The sequence below is a fragment of the Dendrobates tinctorius genome, unplaced genomic scaffold (genome assembly GCF_039654945.1).
Source record: "Dendrobates tinctorius isolate UK_male_01 unplaced genomic scaffold, ASM3965494v1 ptg000485l, whole genome shotgun sequence".
NCBI lineage: Eukaryota > Metazoa > Chordata > Amphibia > Anura > Dendrobatidae > Dendrobates > Dendrobates tinctorius.
This window is the reverse complement of record NW_027362146.1, coordinates 161107-180503: the sequence shown is the minus strand read 5'-3', so window position 1 is coordinate 180503 and position 19397 is coordinate 161107. Positions and strand designations below refer to the sequence as shown.

The 19397-nt window shown below is 45.5% G+C and overlaps 2 protein-coding genes across 2 annotated transcripts in view; both read right to left on the bottom strand.

Annotated features, from left to right (window-relative positions):
* Positions 1-1664: 1664 nt before the first annotated feature.
* The window catches only part of LOC141077983 (uncharacterized), an 86440-nt gene continuing 68707 nt past the window's right edge, over positions 1665-19397 (bottom strand). The window contains exon 5 of the mRNA XM_073564776.1: positions 1665-3216. Coding sequence (XP_073420877.1) covers positions 2077-3216 — 1140 coding nt within the window. The 3' untranslated portion in view covers positions 1665-2076. The remainder of the gene's footprint in view (positions 3217-19397) is intronic.
* On the bottom strand, positions 9231-11158 carry LOC141077981 (gastrula zinc finger protein XlCGF66.1-like). Its single transcript, XM_073564774.1, has 6 exons — positions 10476-11158; positions 10221-10370; positions 9915-10091; positions 9709-9832; positions 9528-9625; positions 9231-9329 (listed from the first exon to the last, which is right to left on the bottom strand). The coding sequence occupies exons 2-6, from the start codon at positions 10296-10298 to the stop codon at positions 9231-9233; spliced, it is 576 nt and encodes a 191-aa protein (XP_073420875.1). The 5' UTR covers positions 10299-10370; positions 10476-11158.

The following is a 19397-nucleotide window of genomic DNA, read 5'->3' as shown; positions in this document are numbered from 1 at the left end:
ATATATACCACATGCATGCAACATGCATACTACATATATACCACATATATATACTACATGCATACTACATATATGCAACATACATATATACAACATATATACTATATGCATGCAACATACATATATACAACATATATACTACATACAACATATATACTACATGCATGCAACATACATATATACTACATATATACTACATGCAAACTACATACATACTACATATATACCACATGCATGCAACATGCATACTACATTTCCTACGCAGCTTTTGCCATAAAGTGAGACTAGGGACTTTTTTTTACAGTGGCGGAGGAATACAGTGCGAAAGGATACCTACCTCCCGTCATTGGATTCCTGGAGCCCGTAGAGAACGGTAGCATAAGCTGATGCTGCTGTTCTCCACGCAAGATCATCGTGGGACACTCGTGGACTTCTGCGGATCAGGGGTAAGTATATTGGTGGTTTGTTATTTTAATATTTATTCCACAGATGACAATGGCTTCGGGGATCAAAGTGACAATGATGGTGAGTATGTACTCTATGTTATATGTACTGTATGTCTATATGTATGTATTACATGAATGTATTGTATGTAGCATATATGTTGCATGCATGTAGTATATATGTAGTATGCATGTTGCATGCATGTGGTATATATGTAGTATGTATGTATGTTGCATGCATGTAGTATATATGTAGTATATATGTAGTATGCATGTTGCATGCATGTGGTATATATGTAGTATGTGTGTAGTATGTATGTTGCATGTAGTATATATGTAGTATATATGTATGTTGCATGCATGTAGTATATATGTGGTATATATGTAGTATGCATGTAGTATATATGTTGTATATATGTATGTTGCATGCATGTGGTATATATGTAGTATGCATGTTGCATGCATGTAGTATATATGTTGTATATATGTATGTTGCATGCATGTGGTATATATGTAGAATGTATGTTGCATGTAGTATATATGTGGTATATATGTAGTATGCATCTATGTTGCATGTATGTAGTATATATGTAGTATGCATGTTGCATGCATGTAGTATATATGTAGTATATATGTAGTATGTATGTTGCATGTAGTATATATGTAGTATATATGTATGTTGCATGCATGCAGTATATATGTGGTATATATGTAGTATGCATGTAGCATATATGTTGTATATATGTATGTCGCATGCATGTGGTATATATGTAGTATGCATGTAGTATATATGTAGTATGTATGTAGTATATATGTATGTTGCATGCATGTAGTATATATGTGGTATATATGTAGTATGCATGTTGCATGCATGTAGTATATATGTTGTATGTATGTAGCATGTATGTAGTATGTATGTTGCATGTATGTAGCATGTATGTAGTATGTAATTTTTTATTTTTTTTTACATTCAACACATTAGCCGGATGATGGGACTACTACTGTCCCATCATTGGCTAATGTGTCAATCACTGTCATGGTAGCAGGCATCGCCCGATGGGACTTGTAGTCCCATCGTACGATGCCTGCACAGACCCCCGCAGCCTGCACAGACCCCCGGACAGTCAGCACAGACCAGCGGCAGGCCGGCACAGCCCCCCGGCAGGCCGGTACAGACCCCCGGACAGTCGGCACAGCCCCCCGGCAGGCCGGTACAGACCCCCGGACAGTCGGCACAGACCACCGGCACAGACCGCGCATCATGATGACGTCATTTTGGCAGCCAATCAGAGCCACAACAGTGGCTCATTGCATTATGGGAAATTCCGATTCCGATATCCGATATTGAAAAAATATCGGTACTCGGTATCGGAATTCCGATACAGCGAATATCGGCCGATACCCGATATTTGCAGTATTGGAATGCTCAACACTAATAACAACCCTTTTATTCTACTTTTATTCTACTTTATTTAAAGGCCTATAAAAGAGAAAATAATTGGACATATAAATATTTCGTCCTGATACCTTTTATATCAAATTTATAGCAAATTGATATAAAAGTATATCAAACACGACCCTTTTATAACAATTTGATATCAAATTGTATAAAAGGGGCAGGTTTGATACACTTTTATAGGGGCGTGGCACCTGTCAGATTTCTTTTTGACAAGTAATACAGCCCCCTTACTACTTGAGTTTTATGGTGATTAACCAAATCTGATTTCTGGTTAAAACATTTCCCACGTTCTGAACAGGAAAAAGGCTTCTCTCCTGTGTGAGTTCTCTGGTGTCTAACAAAATGTGATTTATGTGCAAAACATTTCCCACATTCTGAACAGGAAAAAGGCTTCTCCCCCGTGTGAGTTTTATGGTGATTAACCAAATCTGATTTCTGGATAAAACATTTCCCACATTCTGAACAGGAAAAAGGCTTCTCCCCTGTGTGAGTTCTATGGTGATTAACCAAATCTGATTTCTGGTTAAAACATTTCCCACATTCTGAACAGGAAAAAGGTTTCTCCCCTGTGTGAATTCTATGGTGATTAACCAAATCTGATTTCTGGTTAAAACATTTCCCACATTCTGAACAGGAAAAAGGCTTCTCCCCTGTGTGAGTTCTATGGTGATTAACCAAATCTGATTTCTGGTTAAAACATTTCCCACATTCTGAACAGGAAAAAGGCTTCTCCCCTGTGTGAGTTCTATGGTGATTAACCAAATTTGATTTCCGGTTAAAACATTTCCCACATTCTGAACAGGAAAAAGGCTTCTCCCCTGTGTGAGTTCTCTGATGTGTAACAAAATGTGATTTCTGTATAAAACATTTCCCACATTCTGAACAGGAAAAAGGCTTCTCCCCTGTGTGAGTTCTATGGTGATTAACCAAACCTGATTTCAGTGTAAAACATTTCCCACATTCTGAACAGGAAAAAGGCTTCTCCCCTGTGTGAGTTCTAAGGTGAATAATCAAATTTGATTTCCGGTTAAAACATTTCCCACATTCTGAACAGGAAAAAGGCTTCTCTCCTGTGTGTGTTCTCTGGTGAGTAACAAAATTTGATTTCTGTATAAAGCATTTCCCACATTCTGAACAGGAAAAAGACTTCTCCCCTGTGTGAGTTCTATGGTGATTAACCAAATCTGATTTCAGTGTAAAGCATTTCCCGCATTCTGAACAGGAAAAAGGCTTCTCCCCTGTGTGAGTTTTCTGGTGTGCAACAAAATGTGATTTCCATGTAAAACATTTCCCACATTCTGAACATGAGAATGACTCCTTTGCTTTAGGAGCAGTTTGTTTTTTATTGCCTCTTTTGTGACTTTGCGTTCCCTTATTACTCAGTAATGAATCAGAAGATGGGACCTGTTTCATAGGATCAGATTACAGATCTTTGCTGTGAATGGATGATGATATATCTGGAGTAACAGCAATCACTTCAGTTGTATCTTGTAGGATCTCAAGATCATCAGATTTAAAAATTGAAGATGTCAGCTGTCCCTCTGATCTCCTGGTACAGTCATCTGCTAAGATAAAAAACAATTATTACTTATTAATAAAATATCCTTGAGTTTTTAACATTTCTACTTAAACTGTCCATTAAATGGCAAGCTATGTAAAAAACTTTAATTATTTACCAAGACAATGACAGTTCACAGTCTAATAGAAAACCTTGTTGGATGAGCCAGTAGTGTGCGGTGTTCAACTGTTGGTTTATTCTGCCTCCCAAATATCGAATAAAAAGAAACCAATCAATGTTATGTAGGCGAAAATAATACCAATTCTCATCTCACAAAAAACAAGTCCCCACTCAGGTCCATCATCTGTCATTGGAAAAACAGAGGTTCCCGCACTATTAGTGGCTCAAAGGCTGTTGAAAAGCAACAAAGTTTCCATAAACCAATCCAGCAAAATCCGCTCTCACTTCGGAGTCTTGCAGTGCGCGCAAACAACATTTAGGATCCCTGTATTTAGCAATATTATAGTGAGAAGAACCCACTTAATTTGTGGTGTGTGTCTCCTGGAGCACAATCTGGGCACTATGTGCTGGGTAATAAAATGGCAAATGTGTAATTTTCACTCCAACATCCACTGCGTGTTAATTTCCAGAAAGTTGCTGTGGAGTCAAAATATTCACTCCTCCTACATACGTGGTTAAAATTGTTGGTACCCCTCATTTAATGACACAAAAACCTACAGTGGTCACAGAAATAACTTGAATCTGACATAAGTAATAATATATCAAAAATCTATGAAAATGAACAACTGAAAGTCAGACATTGCTTTTCATCCATGCTTCCACCGAATTTAAAAAAAATAAAACTCTTGAAATGGGCCTGGACAGAAATGATGGTACCCTTAAGTAAAATATTTTGTTGAACAACCTTTTGAGGCAATTGCTGAAATAAAATGATTCCTGTAACTGTTAATGAGACTTCTGCACCTCTCGACAGGTATTTTGGCCCACTCTTCAAGAGCAAACTGCTCCAGTTGTCTCATCTTTGAAAGTTGCCTTTTCCAGATGGCATGTTTCAGCTCTTTCCAAAGATGAACATTAGGATTTAGGTCAGAGCTCATAGAAGACCAATTCAGAATAGTCCAATGTTTTCCTCTTAGCCATTCTTGCATGTTTTTAGCTGTGTATTGTGTGTCATTATCCTGTTGCAAGACCCATGACCTGCGACTGAGACCAGCTTTCTTACACTGGGCAGCACATTTCTCTCTTGAATCCCTTGATAGTCTTGAGATTTCATTGTACCCTGCAGATTCTAGACACCCTGTGCCAGATGCAGCAAAGCAGCCCCAGAACGTAACAGATCCTCCTCCATGTTTCATAGTAGGGATATGATATGTGATATGTGATATGTGATATGCTTCATTTTTCCACCTGAGAACATAGAGCTGATGTGCCTTGCCATAAAGTTCCATTTTTGTCTTATCTGTCCATAGGACATTCTCCCAGAAGCTTTGTAGCTTGTCAACATGTAGTTTGGCAAATTCCAGTCTGTTTTTTATGATTTTTTTTCAACAATGGTGTCCTCCTTGGTCGTCTCCCATGAAGTCCACTTTGGCTCATACCACGATGGATGGTGTGATCTGACACTGATGTTCCTTGAGCTTGAAGTTCACCTTTAATCTGTTTACAAGTTTTTCTGGGCTATATTACCATTCATATTATCTGTCTCTTTGATTTGTCATCAATTTTCCTCCTGCGGCCACATCCAGGGAGGTTGGCTACAGTCCTATGGAGCTTATGGGTCGCCCTCCCAGGGCTGTGGGGTACTCGGTACCGGGCCGATTTCAGGGGGATGTGTCACAGCAGCAGTGACCCGGTCCGTGGCCCTGGGCGCCCAATAGTGGGGTGGTTGTTGTAGTGATTTATGTGAATAGTTTGTGACGCCACCTGTGGTGTTCGGCAAGTATGGTGTTAAGCCGACGCTGCATGCAGATCCTCTGGGACTGATGGTGTGTGCAGCATAGATGGAGCAGCTCCCCACAGGTGGAACTGTAGTCCCAGGGCAGTGTAGATGCTGGTGCCCAGATGTAGCAGGGCTGAGTGTGTTGGCTCAGGATGAATGGAGGACACCAGAGATTGTAGTTCCAAGGCTTTACTCACAGTCTGTAGTGCACCCAGGTGCCTGCCTCCGCACTGTGTCCTCTGGGTCAGAGACTCAGTCAACCTCCAGGCAAGATGGAATGCTCTCTTCCAACACTCCGCCAACATGTGCCTTCCTGAACGTCTCCTCTATCGTGCCTTTAATTGTGAAGTACTCCTGTCCTAAGTTACTCTGAAGTGCCTCTTGTCCCGGGTTCCTAAGACCCTTACTTGTATGACAGACAGCTGTAGCCTGATCAGGGATCCTCTACTCTGAGGTCCTGGCTCTCTGCATCCATGTTGCTGTTGTGTCCCAAGTCTATGATGGGAGTAGTGCATTTACAGCCCACTACTCCACCGATGACTGCTGCAGAACCATAAGTGTTCGTACAACCTCGGGGACCAGGCCCCGGCCTTGCGCTGGAACCTATAGGCTGGGTTCTCTCTCTCTATCCCACGTCCTCTCTGTTCCCTTCTATTTCGTTCCATACTTTATCCTTCTTTCTTATGGAAACTGCAGTTACAGGTCTACGTCTTTCTCCTTTCTTCCTTTCCCGTGCCAGCTGGCCCAGATCAATGGGGCAGCTGCAGCACTCCTTCCTCCATCCCTTCTTCCAGGGATTCTCACTCCTCTCTGAGTGACTCTCCTACTCCGCCTGCCCTCTTACCAGACTGACCTGAAATCCTACACTTTCCCCTTCTTTTGTATATCTAACTCCACCCATCTCCCAGCACATCTCGTGTTACGAAGCCAGGGACCACGAAAGGTGCTCTGCTACCTTACCAGCATAAAGCATGGATGAGTCTCTGCTGAACTATCCTGTGTGTGGGGTGCAGATGTGGAGTGTGGTTGAGAGCTCCCACCTTACCTGGATGGTGGGGTACCACAAATTAAGAGAAGGTGCAGTACCTCTGTGGCGACCAAGCCTCAGGGGTGCCACACTTACATTTCTGAATAATATGTGCAACTTTAGTCACAAGAATATGAAGCTGCTTGGAGATGGTCTTATAACTTTTACCTGTAATATGTTTGTCTATAATTTTCCTTCTAATCTCCTGGGACATCTCTCTTTTTCACTTCCTCTGGTCCATGTTGAGTGTGATACACACCATGTCACCAGACAGCACAGTGAGGATCTGTAGCCTCCTCTATACAGGCCACTCACTGATTCCAAGACTGTAGACACCTGTGATGCAAATTAGTGAACACCGCGATTTACACATTCTGTGAAAGCTTGATTGAAAAGCAATGTCTGACTTTCATTTGTTCATTTTCATAGATTTTTTATTTATTATTACTTTTGTCAGATTCAAGTTATTTCTGTGACCATTGTGGGTTATTCTGTCATTATACGAGGGGTACCAACACTTTTGACCACGTGTGTATAGATTATAACCATCAGTGAATTAATTTATAAAATGGAATCACTTTATGGGGATTTCTACCATTCTGGTTTTCTGTCATTTAGTTATATTAGGGCTTCTGCATATGGTGTGTCCAATCTCATCTGGGATCTGTTCCTGCTGTCCAGCTGGAGTAATCTGCTCCCTACTTCAGCCAATTGGAAAGTACCACACCCTACTAAAGTGCAAAGCACATGGCCGGAATCTGCCAGATACAGCGCTGTTCTCCTCTGGTTCAGTCCTCTGTGCTCAGCTTGCGGCTTGTGTATTTGTTTCCTGTTGTGACCGTGGCCCGTTTACTGACTACTCTTGTGTCTTCTGATTCTGTATTCTGTCCTTCTGGTTCTGACCCGGCTACCTGACTATTCTTCTTGCCATCTAACACCACAGAATAGCAGGTAACACCATGGTCCAAGCCTAGGGGTCCCAGTGTAAGTCCAGATCCATGTGAGGGTGTTAAAGGGCGATGAGCAAGGCAATCCTTGTGATGTGGAAAGCAGAGAAGATAGAGCCAAGCATGTTCATGGTGGACATCTTTTGAGCTGCCAGGTGACCATGAACAGTGCTCCCAATACATTGTGTCTGCAAACTATTCCAGCAAGATCTGCATTCAAATAGCTAAATGGCGCTCCTTCCCTTCTGAACACTGCCATGTGCCCAGACAATAGTGTACAACCGTATGTAGGGTATAGTGAGAAGCTGGAAAATAATTTGTAAGATCCATTTGTTTTCTATTATCCTTTGTGAATAATTTATCACCACATAAAGTGACACACGTCAGATATTAATAATGGGGCCTGATTAAGAACACAAAACTGGCTGCAGGAAGAGGTTAAATCAGAGGATTTTGGACACTACTGTAATCAAACACTGTGACTATAGACAATAACATCTACTGAAATGATCAAACTCCACAGTCTCCATTAGTAATAAATGAGCAGCTAGTGGTGAAACCTCTCTGGGTAATTAGGGTATGGGGCTCGGTGACGTCACAATCTAAACTATTGTAAGGTCCAATATTTTCTGTCAGATGAGTTTCACGAAGAAATATTACACATTTAAAGAGAACTGTGTATAATAGTGCAGAGCTGAGATGTCTTAAAGGGAACCTGTCAGCAGGATTGTGCTCAGTAACCTACAGACACTGTCAGGTCGGCGCCGTTATACTGATTACAATGATACCTGGTGATGAAATCCGTCTTGTGGTTGTTGTTTAATCTGTATTTGTAGTTTTCAGTTAATGATATTCCCGTGCTCTGGGGTGTGGCTGTGGGCAGCATGTGGGCGGGGCTTTATGTGGTGCTCTGATTACATATTCATCTATATTAGCTTATGACTGGTCGCTGATCCCTCACTGACCTGCCCCCATTATTACATAATGCATATAATAGTGTTGATATTATTGGTGATAATGCCTAAAATATTGTGGCTATTGTGAGGCTTAGAAAAAAAATTACATCCAGCAAAATGTCACCAGCGGCGCCAGCGCAGTAGCCTCTATCTCTTACTTATAGATACTACTGCGCAGGCGCCGCCATCACCGGTGACATTTTGCTGCATGTAATACAGATGAATATGTAATCAGAGTACCATATAGAGCACATATTTTTCTTCAAGCGATTTTCTATCTTATCAGCACATTCTACGTTCGCTGTCATTTGGCTTTATCGTTACAGATCTGGGCAGGTAACGGTCAGCGTCTTCTAATGTGAAGGAGAGAATGGCTAATTAAATCAATTATTAACCCTTATATAAGTCAGTTCACATATGGTGTAGCAAGATGGCGTCTGTGTCTTCAGACAACACCCTGGAAGGAATCCCTGGAATGCAGAAGCTGAGATACTGGATACCATATATGGAAGTGAAGCTGAAATGGACCTATCATAGACTGACACTGGTTACTCAGGAGATTATGTGACGCGCATTTCCTGTCTCTTTGTCTTGAGAATAAACTTCAGTTCTGTGCAAGCCTTTGCTGAGAAAGGAGTAGACATCTAACTCTGTGTTCAGTGTGACTCTTTAAGTGCGCACTCGGCCTATATTGGGTCAGGTACAAGCAATCATATAGATCTTGCTTTAAGGGATCACCCTCACACTAATACCAGGGGGTAGGTGGATCCTCCAGGTTGTAAGTTCTATAGAAAAGCGCTTTCACTGCCCAAAGTCATTTGAACAGTTTTGGGTGGAGGCAAAATGGTGATCATGGTAATACGGCCGGACTACACCATCGATAAAGCAGCCACAGCTGGTGACTGAGAGGAATCTGTGACTTCTCTGCATTCAGTGGTTACTACTCACCTGCGTAGTCATATGTGGGAATCTCCTCTTTACACCACTCATCACCCCTCACATATGTCTCTGTAGTATTAATATGGGTCAGATCTTCACCCTGAAACAAATATTGTAAAAGTCACCGACAGATGGAGAAGTCCCATCTATGATCAGCTCTAATCCTGCCATCTCCACCGTTCTCATTACACAAGTATAAAACATATAATCCTGGTGGATAAAACAAGACTGAGCACAAGACCTTCACAGCCGTCTACACATCATAGGGGAGATCTCCTGACACCTTCTCTCCATCTACCTGATGATCCTGAGGAGCACTGGGATCTTCTTGGTTACAGTCCTGTGGAAGAAGAGGACGGGGACATCTCTCTGGTGTTGTCCTCTTACTGGATAGATCTGGAGGAAACACATACAGGGACTGAATTCATTCTCTACATACAGATAATTATAGGCCGTGTGTATTTAGTCCTGTCTATTACCTGGTGATGTGAGGGGCTGGGGAACCTCCATTATGACGTTCTTGTACAGATCTCTTTGTCCTTCTAAATACTCCCACTCCTCCATGGAGAAATAGACAGCGACATCCTGACACCTTATAGGAACCTGACACATACAATGATACCGTCATCCCCCGATCCCTTCATAGTGTTACTGTATAATGTCCCAGCATTCCCAGCAGTGTCACCTCTCCAGTCAGCAGCTCAGTCATCTTGTAGGTGAGGTCTAGGATCTTCTGGTCATTGATGTCCTCATGGATCAGGGGGTGAGGTGGAGGCCCCGTGATTGGGCTCAGGGGTCCTCCACATCCCTCAGACACAGGGTTCTGACAGCGATCACTAGAGATCTTCACCACTGTGTAATCCTGGTTATGGAGAGACACATTAATAAATCTCACTACAGACATTCCCAGAGTCCTCACCTCTCCAGTTCTGTCCATCTGTTATTCCCATAGATAAGAATGATGTAATGTGACGTCATCAGAATCTCTCACCTTTCCAGTGAGACGGAAGAGGATCTCTAGGGTGAGGTGTAACATCCTCTCCGCCATCTTGTCTCTGTCCATAGCCATCCTTGATGGGTAAATCAGGAAAATTCTCTTCTGTAGAAGATCTTCACTGAGAGGATCCGATATTGTAGAGACCTGAATGAGAAGAAGATGATCCGATGTAACATCATAAGAATCCTGTGTAATAATACAATTACTGGAGATAATAAGGGAAACATATGAGGAGATTTATTATCTTACAGGGTTTAGTTTTCTCCCCTGACATCTACTAATAAAACCTATATATTTAGGCCACAGACAACAAGCAGTTTCCTCCTCGGAGTCGGCAGCTGAACACGTTCCTCATAGACTCATCTTCCATAACGCTAATTCTCGTCTCATTACCGACACTGGAATCGGCATTAGCAATACTGCAGGAGATATTCATTACACGCGACATGAGAAATAACTCCTTCATGATGAGGACGACATCTTCATCTTCTACTGCGGCTCTAGAGACAGATGTGGCCAGAGTCGGTCACTGCCTCCATCCCCACCGGCCGTCTATATGAAGGTTTCCCGTGTTCCCCGCACTGGAATCTTCTCTCCCGTTAGATCTCAGCTCTGAGTCTCACACAGAAGTTTGAGGCTTTTCTGGAAGAACAGGACAGGAGAGATCTGAGGCCGATGTCTCCATGTACAGGGTTTCCCCTCGGGATAAGAGGCTTTTCTATCCCTTTCCCCCAATTAGAGGGGACACCTGTGGATATCGGGGTCTTTACCGGCTGCAGTCCTGGGGGGATTTACTCGGTAACGTGGACGTTGGACAAACGTCACCATCAATTCCCATCAGAGTGAAGGAACATCGCTCCTCTATTCAGCTCTATGGATCCGGGATGAAATCCACTGCGGCCCCTGCAAGAAAAGAGCGAAGTCTGGTGAGACCCCCGAGGCCGGAGATTTCTACAGCTGCTCTGTGCGCACAGGACCTGTGATGAGGTCACAGGAGGGGAGGAGTCAGGGGTCACATGATCAGGAGCCTCAGTGTGGGCAGGACTCTGCTGTGCTGGTTGTCATGGTGCTGGATGAGGGGAAGTTTCTGTGTGGGGTCAGGAGGGGTTTACAGGGTGGATGTAGCAGAGCCGTGTGTGTACGAGGTGTACGGAGCGGAGCTGTGTGTGTACAAGGTGTACGGTGCGGAGCCGTGTGTGTACGAGGTGTACGGAGCAGAGCCGTGTGTGTACGAGGTGTATGGAGCAGAGCCCTGTGTGTGCGAGGTGTACGGAGCGGAGCCGCGTGTGTACGAGGTGTATGGAGCGGAGCCCTGTGTGTACGAGGTGTACGGAGCGGAGCCGTGCGTGTACGAGGTGTACGGAGCGGAGCCATGTGTGTACGAGGTGTACGGAGCGGAGCCGCGTGTGTGCGAGGTGTACGGAGCGGAGCCGCGTGTGTACGAGGTGTATGGAGCGGAGCCCTGTGTGTACGAGGTGTACGGAGCGGAGCCGTGCGTGTACGAGGTGTACGGAGCGGAGCCATGTGTGTACGAGGTGTACGGAGCGGAGCCGCGTGTGTACGAGGTATACGGAGCGGAGCCCTGTGTGTACGAGGTGTACGGAGCGGAGCCGTGTGTGTACGAGGTGTACGGAGCGGAGCCATGTGTGTACGAGGTGTACGGAGCGGAGCCGCGTGTGTACGAGGTGTACGGAGCGGAGCCGTGTGTGTACGAGGTGTACGGAGCCGAGCCGCGTGTGTACGAGGTGTACGGAGCGGAGCCGCGTGTGTACGAGGTGTACGGAGCGGAGCCGTGTGTGTACGAGGTGTACGGAGCGGAGCCGTGTGTGCGAGGTGTACGGAGCGGAGCCGTGTGTGTACGAGGTGTACGGAGCCGAGCCGCGTGTGTACGAGGTGTACGGAGCGGAGCCGCGTGTGTACGAGGTGTACGGAGCGGAGCCGTGTGTGTACGAGGTGTACAGAGCGGAGCCGTGTGTGCGAGGTGTACGGAGCGGAGCCGTGTGTGTACGAGGTGTACGGAGCGGAGCCGTGTGTGTACGAGGTGTACGGAGTGGAGCCCTGTGTGTACGAGGTGTACGGAGCGGAGCTGTGTGTGTACGAGGTGTACGGAGCGGAGCCATGTGTGTACGAGGTGTACGGAGCGGAGCCATGTGTGTACGAGGTGTACGGAGCGGAGCCGTGTGTGTACGAGGTGTACAGAGCGGAGCCGTGTGTGCGAGGTGTACGGAGCGGAGCCCTGTGTGTACGAGGTGTACGGAGCGGATCTGTGTGTGTATGAGGTGTACGGAGCGGAGCCGTGTGTGTACGAGGTGTACGGAGCAGATCTGTGTGTGTACGAGGTGTATGGAGCGGAGCCGTGTGTGTACGAGGTGTACGGAGCGGAGCCGTGTGTGTACAAGGTGTACGGAGCGGATCTGTGTGTGTACGAGGTGTATGGAGCGGAGCTGTGTGTGTACGAGGTGTACGGAGCAGAGCCGTGTGTGTACGAGGTGTACGGAGCAGAGCCGTGTGTGTACGAGGTGCACGGAGCGGAGCCGCGTGTGTACGAGGTGTACAGAGCGGATCTGTGTGTGTACGAGGTGTATGGAGCGGAGCTGTGTGTGTACGAGGTGTACGGAGCAGAGCCGTGTGTGTACGAGGTGTACGGAGCGGAGCCGTGTGTGTACGAGGTGTACGGAGCGGAGCCGTGTGTGTACGTGTGAATTTCTGTGCAATAACTAATTTCCCTTTATCCCCACTTTTCAATTTGTGTTAAAACTACCGTAGTTTTAGGACTATAAGACGCTTGAGGAAAATGGGGGGGTGAGTCTTATAGTCTGGATGTACCGGCTCTGGATGTGGTGGGAAGGTGGGGGAACGGCAGATGGTCACAGGAGGCTGGAGCCGGTGGCTGCGGCAAACTCGTGTTCCCGCTGCTAAAGAGAAATTAATATTCACTGCATTCCATGCCCATGGGCTTGGAGGACAATGAATATTCATTTCTCTTTAATAATAGTGTCTTGATCTGATTACCCCCCCCAAACCCAGTCCTGGTATGCATGGCCCCATCCTTATAATTGGCCCACACCCCCATCCCCATCCTGGTATGCATGGCTGTTGTGAACACTTGTGACCTGGCTTCTGAGTTTGGGCTCCCTCTGGTGGTTGCTGCAGGTAATGGAGCTGGTCGGGTTGACAAAAGTCAATCACCTGAAGATGATGATTGGAGGTCAGGTGTTACAGACTGGGAAGATTTAAGTGAGCAACCTTCCCTCAATTGTTGCTGGTGATTTGGTTTCTTCCTGTGCATTTGGAAGTCTGCCTGCCCCCTGCTTGATCCTGCATCGTTCAGATAAGTCATTTGTTTGCTGGAATCTTTTTGCATTTGATCCAGTTTTTGCCTTTCTCTGATTTCTGCTTTGCAGGTGTTAGTTCAGCCTTGTTCCCTGCGGGGACCTGTGCTGGACCCTGTTGTGAACTCATTTTCTGGTCTATCAGTTGTGAGTTCTCCTTCCGGGCTCCCTCTGGTGGTAACAGGAGGTAGTGAGGTTGATTTAATTAGTAGAGATCTGCCACCTCATGATGAGGATAACGATTGGATCTCTGGAATCTCAGACTGTATTTAAGACAGCCGACGCCCTATTCTGGTGCTGGTGATTCCTTCTGGCTTTTCAGGTTTTGGTTTTCAGCTCTGTTCCAGTCATCTCAAGCTAAGTGTTTCTGCTAATGTTCACACTTGATTTTGTTTGTCTATTCAGTTTTTTGTGTGGTCAGCCAGCCCCGGCTGGGGCTGTGCTGAATTTCCACTCTTGTTTATCTGTATTTGCCAATTTGCTTTTTGTCCCTTATTAGATTGGCCTCTTTTTTGCTCTGTCTCAGAATATTTCAGAGTGCTGATTGTTGTGAGTTGATTTTTCCCTTCACCATTGAGGTCTGATGAACTCCCTCCTCTAGTGAAGGAAGGTAGTGAGACTGATTACCAAACACCTGGGCAGCTAGATGATGACTGGGTGGCTGGAATTGAGGACTGGATATAAGGCTGCCGACGCCCTTCTTCCTGGCTGGTGATTTTCCTGCTGGATTCTTGGAGACCAGTCTGATTCCTGCATCTCAAAGCTAAGTTTTTTCTGCTCTGCTTTGTACTCTTCAATTTTGTTTTTTGTTTTGCCTTGTTTTTTGGGAGTTCTGCCATCCCCGGCCAGGGGTGAGCTGAATTCCATTTTTGTCTCTGATCTGTTGATATTTTGTTCTGTCTTCAGAATATACCTGAGTGCTGATATAGTCTTTTGAAGCCTAGCGACTTCAGGGCCTGTTTTTCCTATCAGTCGGTTGGCTCATTTTGATAGGGTTTTTGCAGATGGCAGACAGCAGCTTTCCTATCCTGTCCAATGTAGTTAGCTTGGGCCCCATCATTTGCTCAACCTATCTTTCTATCTGTGTTAGTGTTTTCATCTTGCTTCACCGTCATTATATGTTGGGGGCTGCCTATTGCTTTGGGGTCTGCTCTGGGGCAGTTTAGTTTTTCCCCTTTCTGTCTTTAGGCTATATAGTTCTCCGGCTGTGATCGAGGGGTCTAGGGCACCGTAGGAACCCCCCACGGCTACTGCTAGTTGTTGTGGATAGGTTCAGGGGTCTGCAATCCGATACCTGCCAACCTCTCTGGTTTTTCTGGACTTAGCTGGTATTTTGTTTTTTTCCTCCTTCGGTGACTCATGATAACAGCTGATATAGTGGGAGAAGTCTAGTGTCTTCAGGGTTAATTTTATCAGAAGTGTTGGACATTATTTTGTAGGGTTTTTGGGCAGATTGCAGACAGTCTTTCCTTTCCTGTCCTTTCTAGTTAGTTTGGGTCCCATCGTTTGCTCAACCTATTTTCCTGCCTGTGTTTGTGTTTTCATCTTGTTTCACCGTCAATACATGTGTGGGGGCTGTCTATTCCTTTGGGGTCTGCTCTGGGGCAGTTAGTTTTCCCCTTTTCTTGCTTTAGGCTTATTTAGTCCTCCGGCTGTGACGAGGCATCTAGATTCATCGTAGGAACGCTCCACGGCTGCTGCTAGTTGTGTGGTTAGGGTCAGGGGTCTGCAATCTGCATAGTTACCAAAGTCTTTGGTTATCTGTGACTTAGCTTGTTTAGTTTTCCTCCTCGGTGACCCATTCATAACAGGACCTTGTTCCATATGCCACAGCTCATATCAGTGTGTTCAGTATTGCTAATCCCCTGCTATGTCAGTATCTTTTGTTTTGCTTCCAGTTCACACCAGAATTCTGATCTAGTGGGGGACAAGTCGTGTGGCCTCAGTATTTTTGCATATCATACGTGTTGGATTTTTCTTAGGGTTTTTGCGTGATTGCAGACAGTATCTTTCTTGTCCTGTTCTATCTAGATAGTTTGGGCCCCATCATTTGCTTACTCTATTTTCTACCTGTGTTTTGTGCCTCATCTTTTCTCATCGGCAATATATGTTCGGGGCTATCTATTCCTTTGGGGTTCTACTCCGGGGCAGTTTAGCTTTCCCCTTTCTTGCTTTAGGCTTAGTTAATTCTTTGGCTGTGCCGAGGCATCTAGGGCCTCGTAGGTACGTCCCATGGCTAATTCTAGTTGTGTTGTCAGTTTTGGGGTCTGCAATCTTGCAATCTTCTTAGTTACCAACCTTTCTGGTTATCTGGTTGCCTAGCCTATTCCCCAGCTATCCTGCTCGGTTACCTAATCATAACACATGGCCCCATCAGAAAACATTAAAAATGCAAACCATTACACTTACCTACCCCGCGCTTCCTCACAGCGTCCTGCTTCGGTGCTAGCAACTGCTATATGCTTGTAAGCAGCACTTGGCAGGGACGTCATGTGCTGCTCACAAGCAGAGCACAGATGCCAGGACTGTGCACGCAAAGGGCAGTGAGTATTCATTGCTCTTCAGTAGCGCACAGTGTCAGCAACTAGCTTCCTGCTGCTACCAGTGGTCACATGTGCCGTTACTTAAGAGAAATGAATATTCATGAATACGCACTGTTCCCAGCGCTGCTTACAAGCATAAAGCAGTTACTGGCACCGGAGCAAGAGGCTGCAAGGGAGCACCGGGTAGGTAAGTGTAATGGTTTGTTTTTTACTGTTTTCTGATAGGGCCATGCATACCAGGATAGGAATGGGGGTGGGGGCCACTTATAGGTATGGGACCCTGCATACCAGGACAAGATGGGGCTGTAGGTTACCAGCAGGTGCGTTGGATGCAGTGACGAGCAGGGGGCAGAGCAAGTGTTAACGGGTGTCTTTTTATAACCAGAGAAAAAGATAACAATGCTTTCCCCATGCAGGGAGTTAATATATACAAGATGCACAAAAGTTTTGCGCGGACAAGTATGTGGAAGTTCAGTATTATGCAGTGACAGCTTGACTTCACCTGTCAACAATGGTAACAACGAAAAAAGAATTGCTAATGACGGGAGAGGAAAAAACAGTAGGGTTCAACTTATCAGACTCTGTCGTCCGAAGGGAGGTGGTTGAAAGATTCCACGATGGCGCCACAGATGGCGCGTCACGTTGAGGAAGCGGTCCTGGATGAACCGGAGGCACTCTCTCTTAGCGGTGAAGAAGAGTCCAGGACCTTTTGGTGGGCTGCTGTATGTCCAGGTACCGGTGGCTGTTGTTTCGGCAGATGAGGTGGAGGCTTCTGGTATCAAGGCTGCAGCCGCGGATGTAAAGTCAAAGTCTCCGACGGGAGCCGTGAACTCTACACTGTCTGCTGTCAAGCGTTGCACAGTACGGTCAGCGCTTGCTGCCTGCGGTCATGTAGGGTCGGCGTCCGGCAGCGGTAAGCGGTCACTGGTGCTGTTGCTGGATATTGGGGGGTGCGCACACAAGCGCAGTCTGTCGTCAGTAGTGTTACCTGCTGGGAGGGAGCAAACTTTCCTCTGCTGCACCTCCTGTCTTCCCACCAGAAACCCCAGGTTCCGGCACACCCCCCTTTTTATATCAGACACACCCTTTGCAGCAGAGGTCACAGGTCTGTCCCGGTCAGGTTCTCTGTCCCCCTGCCACACTAGTGGCAGTTCCAATGGTTACGGCCCACAGACACTGTTGCCTTTATTGTTCTGGTCCTTCCTCCTACAGGGCCATGCATACCAGGATAAGGATGGGGCCATGCATACCAGGATAGGGCTGATGGGACCATGCATACCAGGACGAGATAGGGGACCCTGCATACCAGGATAGGGATGGGACCATGTATACTAGGACAAGATGGGACCATGTATACTAGGACGAGATGGTGGCCCTGCATACCAGGATGAGATGGGGGCCCTGCATACCAGGATGAGATGGGGCCCTGCATAGCAGGATAGGGATGATGGGGCCATGCATACCAGGATAGAGATGAGGTGGCATGCATACTAGGATTAGATGGGGGGCCCTGCATACCAGGATGGGGATGGGACCATGCACACCAGGATAGGGATGAGGGATACATGCATACGAGGATGGGGATGGGGCCAATCATACCACTATAGGGATGAGGGATCCATGCATGCCAGGATAGGGATAAGGTGGCCTTGCATACCAGGGTAGGGATGAGGGGGCCAAGTGTATCAGAATGGGGAGGAGGGGACCATATATACCAGGATAGGGGATATTAAGTACAGAATTGACCACATTTTTTGATTCAATTTGTTTTTCCTAATTTTCTCCTCTAAAACCTAGGTGCGTGTTATGGTGCAAAAAATACGGTAAGTGTGAATTTTCTGTACAATAACAGAGTTTCCCTTTAGCCTGAAATTTCAATTTCTTTTAAAACCAACTAACTTCAAGGAGGATTGTGATAATCTCCAGGACAAACATTCCACCTGTGCCATGATATATCTCTAAGCTGTGCGTGGCTGATGGCTGTAATATACATTTATCCACACCTGCAGGAGATGTGTTGGCTCCAGCCCTGGTGTCATAGATTTACTAAACGTCATGAATTCCATTATGTTTTCCATCCTAAGGAATTCAGATAACTACACAATCTCTCCTGAAATGGGGGCGCTAATACTTTCTCTACTCTTCTGGTCAGGACTCACAGTGGCTCCAATGGTCCACCATAAATGAGTGCAACTTGTACATATGTTGTTGTTGGGGATGTAACATAATTTTTTATTCTGCGTCTTTTTTTAACCTGTTCATTCTGTATGATAGTTTGATTGTGGTGGGATCGGCCTTCCTGCCTAATGTGAGTCTGTAACTCCCTGATAGTCTTGAAAAAAATCTCTCCATTGCTGCTTTCAAATGCCTAAGATCTAAATTTAAAGGGAGCCTGTCAGCAGGATTGTGCACAGTAACCTACAGACACTGTCAGGTCAGCGCCGTTATACTGATTACAATGATACCTGGTGATGAAATCCGTCTTGTGGTTGTTGTTTAATCTGTATTTGTAGTTTTCAGTTAATGAGATTCTCGTGCTCTGGGGAGGGGGTGTGGGCGGGGCTTTATGTGGTGCTCTGATTACATATTCATCTGTATTGGCTTATGACAGGTCGCTGATCCCTCACTGACCTGCCCCCATTATTACATAATGCATATAATAATGTTGATATTATTCTTGACAATGCCTATAATATTGTGGCTATTGTGAGGCTTAGAAAATAAAAATTTACAAATGACACTGGCGGCACCTGTCCAGTAGCATCTATCTCTTACTTATAGATGGTTCTGTGCAGGCGCTGCCATTTTTCTGGATGTAATTTTTTATGTAAAATAGGGGGCAGGTCACTGAAGGAATTAGTGTCATAAGCCAATACAGATGAATATGTACACAGAGCACCACATAAAGCCCCGCCCACAGCCCCGCCCCAGAGCCACTCCCACAACCCCACCCTGAAGCACGAGAATCTCATTAACTGAAAACTACAAATATAGATTCAACAGTAACCTGCCCGCAGCTGCCCAGAAAAGATACATCTATTAGATGCGCCAACTCCGACGCTTCTCCTGGGTCTTCCCACTTGTCCTGTAGCGGTGGCAAGTGGGGTTCATATTTGTATATTTGTGTGGTTGATGTCACCCTCTTATTGTCAGGTGACATCAAGCCCACGGCTTAGTAATGGAAAGGTGTCTATCCATTACAAACCCCATAGTTACATGGTAAATAAAGACACAGCCAGAATAAAGTCTTTTATTAGAAATAAAACAAAACAGTTTTCCTTTTTCAGAAATAACAA

What these genes read in the sequence shown, in the direction of transcription:
- LOC141077981 (XM_073564774.1), bottom strand. Translation starts at nt 10,298, where the DNA reads ATGGCTATGGACAGAGACAAGATGGCGGAGAGGATGTTACACCTCACC. An exon ending in TCTTCCGTCTCACTGGAAAG is followed by an intron (nt 10,092 to 10,220) that starts GTGAGAGATTCT and finishes CTCCATAACCAG; the next exon opens with GATTACACAGTGGTGAAGAT. An exon ending in CCAGCCCCTCACATCACCAG is followed by an intron (nt 9,626 to 9,708) that starts GTAATAGACAGG and finishes TGTTTCCTCCAG; the next exon opens with ATCTATCCAGTAAGAGGACA.